Source organism: Gadus morhua, chromosome 15 (genome assembly GCF_902167405.1).
Source record: "Gadus morhua chromosome 15, gadMor3.0, whole genome shotgun sequence".
NCBI lineage: Eukaryota > Metazoa > Chordata > Actinopteri > Gadiformes > Gadidae > Gadus > Gadus morhua.
This window is the reverse complement of record NC_044062.1, coordinates 18,646,152-18,653,651: the sequence shown is the minus strand read 5'-3', so window position 1 is coordinate 18,653,651 and position 7,500 is coordinate 18,646,152. Positions and strand designations below refer to the sequence as shown.

General features: G+C 46.7%; 1 protein-coding gene across 3 annotated transcripts in view; it reads right to left on the bottom strand.

Annotated features, from left to right (window-relative positions):
- The window catches only part of rgs7a (regulator of G protein signaling 7a), a 52,803-nt gene that overhangs the window by 12,273 nt on the left and 33,030 nt on the right, over window positions 1-7,500 (bottom strand). For all 3 annotated transcript variants that reach the window (XM_030378997.1, XM_030378998.1, XM_030378999.1), the window contains one exon: window positions 5,721-5,771. In XM_030378997.1, the coding sequence (XP_030234857.1) occupies window positions 5,721-5,771 (51 nt within the window). The remainder of the gene's footprint in view (window positions 1-5,720; window positions 5,772-7,500) is intronic.

Here is a 7,500-nt window from a genome sequence, read left to right as displayed (position 1 = left end):
GAGAGGGAAGGGAGGGAGGGGGAAATAGAGAGACGGAGAGGGAGAAGGGGGGGAGGGGGAGAGAGAGGGAGAGAGAGAGAGAGAGAGGGAGAGAGAGAGGGAGAGGGAGAGTTTAAACCTTGTCTCCTACTGACACAAGCATTTCTTCATCTTTCCAATGACAACCCAGACGCACATGGAACCCCTTGGACACACACGCATTCTTTATCTCTCACACACAAATACATACTTCATTTTCTTTCTCACACACACACATACAAACACATAATCTCTCCCACATGCATACACACTAACCCTCTCTCTCTCTCTAACTTTCTCTCTCTCGCTCTACCTCTCCGTCTCCCTCTCAGACACACAAACAAACACACACTCAATTATATTAGTTAAATCACGCATATAACCACTAATGTCATTTCACAGAGTATATGTATTGCAGGCATTGTATGGCCTCTCCCTCCCTCTCTCTCTCTCTCTCTCTCTCTCTCTCTCTCTCTCTCTCTCTCTCTCTCTCTCTCTCTCTCTCTCACACACACACACACACACACACACACACACACACACACACACACACACACACACACACACACACACACACACACACACACACACACACACACACACACACGCAAATATCAATCACAAGCCTGGGACCTTGGTCCGTTCAGAGAAAGAAAAGACATCGGCCATGTTACGTCCTGTCAGTCCTAGGTGTGTGTGTGCGTGGCGGTGGGCGTTGGGCAGAATGAGGAGACTCATAACATATTAAACACATGTTAAGTGACTCATGTGTCCTCGCTGCTCTTCCACACTGTTTAATTTTAGCCAGGCGTCAGATGAGACACTTCTCAGCGGTACTTGCGTGTACAGAACAAAAATGCTTGCTCACACAGTTTAAACAACATCCTAACAGTTAGAAATAAGGACATCTCCCACCTTGGTCTCATGCTATGTAATGGGTGTCGGGTGCGAGTCGGTCCGGAAATCATTTGAAAAGGTGTCTTCTTTGACTGAGACAACTTCGCCTTTCAACAATGAGCGGAAGTCCCGATTATGCTGGCTTCCCTTAAAGAGCCAATTAGCCCGACATCAGTGGTGTAACCAGGCAGTCTAAGCCCTCTAAAGTCCCCCTTATGGCCACCGCTGGGAGCTCACGTTTAGCTTCCTAAACCATAGCACCGCCTGCTCGCTTACTTGATTTCCTTATTGCCAATAGCTCAAATTAAAAACATCTAACGCTGCAATGTTGTTGTTGTTGTTGTTGTTGTGATATTCCCCAGTGGTGGTTTGCTAATCCTTGGGAGACAAACAAAAGCAGGAGGAAAAATACATGAGGGTTTAGTCGTCGCAATAGGGTCGGAGCTTAATGGGGGGGGGGGGGGGGCGAGGCTAATGGGTAAAAATTAAAACAAGCAGAGAAACATTCGAGCAGATTATAGGGACAGCGCTGTCTTTGCTCAACTGCTTCCTCTTCCTCCACAGTGTGTGGAGCGTGTGAATGTGTGTGTGGATCACCTTTTGGACCGTTTATCTCTGTGTTGTGCAAATGAGGCAGATGGTGATCTGGAAGAAGTAGACGTAGTACTCAGGAGCCAACCGGGAATCATATTTACATTTATATTACTGCCGTTTTTTTTATTTATTACTAAAGTTACAAAACTAAATCAACTTACTGAAGATGTACCAGCATTTGTATATTGCCTTTGCATATTTATGTATGGTGTCAGAATTGAAATATGCAACAGGATGAAACGGCATACTGGGTTAGAATGAAGTAAATAATCAGCGACGGGCTGTACTCAATTAAAATCATGACATGGAAAACTTCAAACATGTGTTATGCAACACATGGATATCCACATTCATAATTGAAAATACATATGAAACGCAATCCATCTGCCTACCATTCAAAGAGTGTGTGAGTGGATGGGGGGGGGGGGGATAATGTTGTTAGGATGTAAGGACTGCCAGATAACGGGGGACAGTATATCTGGAGCACCCTGTGGTTCAATGCTGTGGTTACTGTTTAACTCCACAGGCTTGATTTAATATCTGGTTCACGTCCCGCCACGGCCATGAATTTTGCATTCATTGGCCGTGTTCGTCAGGCTTTCCAGAGGGCTTTTTGTCAGGCAGAAAAACACAATAAAAATGTATGGATGCATGTGTGTGAGTGTTTGTGTGTGTGTGTGTGTGTGTGTGTGTGTGTGTGTGTGTGACGTGTGTACTATAAAATTATATTGACATCGCGCACATCCCAGAATGCCTCTGTCTGACTCAACAACAAAGCAGAAGCCTTCTAAACGGTCCATTTGGGACCCCACTGTAAAGCGCTGGTTGTGTTGTGCAATCTGTGGATAAGGAGAGTCGTTCCTCCACAATACATTTCCTTTCAAGCTACGAAAAGCGTCCCAGATTTACTAGTAAACACCGCAAGCCGTTCGTCGGACCCTTTGTGTCGTTTAAGCGCATCGATTCTTACCTGGATGGCACACAGGGAATCTACTCAGTGTTATCGCTACAATGGAGCTACACAGGTGGAAGGTGGTCACAGTGGGGGTGATTAAAACGATGTGCTCATACAGCTCTTGTTTAAGCCTGCTCCAGCCATTGGGTTGTGAGTGGACCTGCTCATGAGCTGTCCCAGTAAAGCATCAGCAGGATGGGTCCCGTCCCACACAGGCTGCTTCTACAGTTTCTCCTAATCTACCACGACACCCCCCTCCCCACCATGGCAAGCGATGAGTTTGCGAAAGCGATCTCAAAGGGATGTATTTAAAGCCGATGAGTTTGGCTAAATGAGAGGATACTTACTAAGTGTCATTTTAGCTTAATCAGAACAAAGGCCATTGTGTGTCAAGCCCTTCTGTGTCAATTTATTTTCGAGCCAGTGGTTGGTTTTTTCGATCATAGGGAGCGGTTCATATTTGACCCTGTAGGGGAATAAAACAAGCCGCTATTTAAACTGATTTATACTGCTCAAACTGGGAGTGGACGCTGATGTGTCACCGAGAGATAACCTGTGACAGGGGATCCTGTTTATTTATCACGTATCCTCACACACATCTACGGGTGGGGTTCTGCTCAACCTCCCCAGGCGACCCGTCTGCATTCTGCCGCACCTCACGAAGTGAGTGTGCTTTTAGCATTTTGAACGTGTGGCTCCTTTGACTAAGGTCGAACCGTCTGCTGTAGGCTCTTTCCACAAAGAATTGTATTTTGTTTATATTCCTCTCGCAGATGGACCAAAACTATTATTGGAAAGTATGTTATTGGCAGACTGGAGCCGGTGCTTAGCGGAGGTCATTTTCAAAAGAACACTAAAAATATTCTTCCCTTTTGAAAAAAGGAAAGAGCCATGATCAACTTTTAAAAAGCCACTGCGTCTCTGGATTTGTGCTATTTAAACCCACTGATATTCAAGTTGGTATCATGTGTGTATATTCATATGCCTATGAAGAAGAGAGCGAGAGATGTTCCCCACGGGAGGAGATAATAGCTCCGTCTGGATGGCTGATGCCATATGCAATATTATATCCAGCACTCAGAAAAAGACATAAACACGATGCTATGTACTGTACTGTCTGTACTTAACGGCCAGTGAATCACTCTGACTCAACGTAGGCGCTTTCTCTCCTGTGAGGGTATTTCCACTCAGCAATGAGCAATGGTATTTAACCATCAAATGCATTGGTTACTAGCCCCACAATTGTGTGTTTGAACACACAAGTTCAAGCACACACACACACACACACACACACACACACACACACACACACACACACACACACACACACACACACACACACACACACACACACACACACACACACACAGACCCACACATGCACTCACACACACTAACACACACTCAGCCACACAGAGACCCTCAAATACAGACACACACACGAGAAACAAAGGGCTTTTGTGCGGCTGCGGTAGAAGCTGAGTGAACAATATGTTGCTAATGTCTTTGTTTTTGCCCCTGCAGTAATCAGCACACGCTAGAAAAAAAACGAATGTATAGCGACGCACAGGCGGATACACATACCCACCCACAAACATACACACACAAACACGTAGGGCTGCTGGATTATGGGTAAAATCATAATCCCGGTCATTTTGGTCAATATTGAAATCAGGATTATTCAAACCATTTTTTTGGAGTTTGAAAACATCCTGTATTTATTCAGCATGTCGCTCCCAAAAAATGCTTTGTAACTGAGAGCATTGAAACTTCACTTTAAAAAAATACACAAAATGTTCTAATCTAAAATAATATACAGATATGTATCCAGCTGTTCTGCCCTTTCTATAAAACATTAAATGAAAAAATAAATAATAATGAAAAATAAATAAATCGAAAAACTTGATTATGCTAACATTTTATGATCGTTTTAATCTAAAATCGAAATCATGATCAAATTTCGATTTAATCACCCAGCCTTACAAACACGTACACTAAATAAAAACCTTTAAAAAAGTCTTTAACGCAACAACAATGTCAATTGACATCAGTACATCGAGGTGCAATTAAAAGCAATCTTCTCGTACGCACCACATGTCAGACTAAATATTTAATCAGACACACAGCAGTGGTCTTCTGGCAGTCTGCTGCCACGGAGCAGGGCTCTTGTAGAGCGTGAGAGAGGCAGCAGGTGAAGCTAGAGGTGGTCTGGCCCCCCCCTGGTCCTCCTCCTCCTCCCCATCCTCCTCTTCACCACCTCCTACTCCTCCTTTTCTTTACCTGCTGCTCGACCCCCACCTCCTCTTCCACCTCCTAATCCTCCACCTCCTCCACTTCCACCTCCTCTCCCTCCACCCCCAGCTCCACCTGCTCTACCTCCTCCACCACAACCTCCTCCTCCTCCTCCTCAACCTCCTCCCCCCGACTCCACCTCCTTTATCTCCTCCTCCACCTCCACCCCCTCCTCAACGTCCTCCTCCTCCTCTCCTTCTCCTCCTCCTCCTCGTCTGCAGGAGTGCTCTGGCTCTGAGTGGCTGCACCACGGGCTCCGCTAGCTTTGGCTGTGTACCAGGGAGATGATGCCAGGGTAAACCCGTTAGCCCCACGCCTTCCCCTCGCCTACCAGGACTTAGGACAGGACCGGCCACCCACAGGACCCTGAATCCTGGAGCCCACGATCACATGGCGCATATCAGCCATCATCTATTCATTTTTTTAAATTATTCTCATCAAATGTTTTCTTCGGCATTCGTTCAATTTCTTCTGCTCATTAGAGAACATAATTTACATAATTGTTCACTCGTTGCATACATTATATGCATTATTGTGATTTCTTGCCTCGCCGTATTATTAATTGGTCCACATCCCATTTGGAAAAGGATACAAAACATAACAAAATATAAAAAAACATTTATTGAAGATGTATTTTGGGTTTCTTGTCCACTGTTACCGGGGATCAGGAAACGCCATGAATACTAATCACGACAAATTCGGTTCAGAAAAGGGTCTATTCCCTGACCAGGGTCCCTTGTGCTGAACAGATGTGCCACTTGCCGTGGCAGAACGGACCACAGCACACGCGTGTGCCAAATCATCAGCACTAGGCACCCAACTGGAATGAATGCCCAAGAACGAGGCTCAACCCAATAACAAGTCCCCGTGCTAAATCATAAATGTGAACCACAGCAGGGGAACATCTGCTCCAAGACAGTTCATGCGGTCACCCGGTTCACCCACGTCCATCTGTCTGTGTTACCTTGGTCTTCCACGTTTAGGTTCTTGATCATCCACTGCACGATGTCGGAACCTGGAACGAAGTAAGGCATAAAAGGGGCATCAGTATCGTTTCATTTATCTTTTATTTTTTTCTGCCATTTGTAACAGCATCTTTGCATATGGGGGGGAGGAGGAAGAGGGAGGGGGGGGGGTGCCCTCTATGTATCATCGCCGCGGCGCATGCAAAGCGTGCATCGGCGAGCACTGCGTTGGCGGGTAATAGCCCGTACGGTACTCCACGTTCCCTTTTGACACCCCCTCCAAAACACCTCTCCCTTGGCTTTGCCCCATTAATACCAATGAGCGGAGAGTAGGCAGGAGCGCTCTGAAGCACCTATTGCATAACAGCGTGAGGTCTCTCTCTCCCTCTCCCTCTCCCTCCCTCCCTCCCTCCCCCCCCTCCCTCCCTCCCTCCCTCCCTCCCTCCCTCCCTCCCTCCCTCTCTCTCCCTCTCCCTCTCCCCCTCCCTCCCTCCCTCCCTCCCTCCCTCCCTCTCTCTCTCTCTCTCTCTCTCTCTCTCTCTCTCTCTCTCTCTCTCTCTCTCTCTCTCTCTCTCTGACTCAGTCCAGGGACACACAGCGGCGGGCCCTGCTGGGTCGGAGATGCTGCTTGAGACCAGATGTTTTTTTTGTTCGAGGAAAAAACAAAAGAGAAATGGAGAACGCCGATGAGCGATGGGGGCAGCGGAGAGGAGAGGTGGGGAGAGAACAGAGAGAGCAGAGAGTCCTGCTGGTTGTTCAGAGCAGCCTAAACAAGGTGCTGGAATCGGGAAGTGGAGTTCAGAAACACACCACCTCCGTCCCTCGCTGTACATGAATGTTTCCCTACGCAGAGTTATTACTGGCAAGAGCATACCTTTAATTGTATAACACGGAATGTATGAATCACTGGGCATGTTTAATATATCTATATAGATAGATATAGATATAAATAACTTAGGAAATTTGTGTTGGGTTGATTGTTTCTCTGTGGTAACAATGCTTTTTGGCAATAAATCTTAGACCGTTGGAAAGCCTGTATAGTTCCCTTTCAAATGGTGCCCCATTTGTAAGGAACATGCATTTGTGGGATGAGCAGCAGCGCTGAATATGTGGGTTGCGCCCATGAACAATTTGCCAAATCTCTGCCAATGCCAAACAGCTATTGACTCGTTTGGTGTTTGGTGGATTGGATGATTGAAGTTTGAAGAAACAAGACATATTGGCAATTAAACAATTTATTCATTTCACAAACAGGAGCCTCAGTAGCGTGTGGAAGAACCATACACAGCCACAACAGCCTGGCAAATCCTCCTCATGCTGGTCACCAGCCTGGTCACACACTGCTGTTGGATGGCATCCCATTCTTCACCGAGCATTTGTCGCAAGTCAGCCAACGTGGTTGTGTTGGTCACTCTGGCACGCACTGCACGTCCCAAGCAGATCCCATAAGTTTTCAATGGGGTTGAGGTCAGGACTGCTAGCAGACCATTCCATCCTCTCCACTCCCACATTCTGGAGGTAGACTCTGATAAACCCTGCCCTGTGGGGGCGAGCGTTGTCATCTTGGAGGATAGAGTTCGGTCCCAGACTGTGGAGATATATGGGATTGCCACTGGTTGCAGAATCTCATCTCTATATCTCTCTGCGTTGAGATTGCCTCCAATGATGCCACCCCACACCATCACACTGCCTCCACCAAAAGATGTTCTATCGGTGCAGCAATCAGCGTAGCATTCTCCGTGTCTTCTCCACACTTTGACCCCAAGATCCAACTGCCGT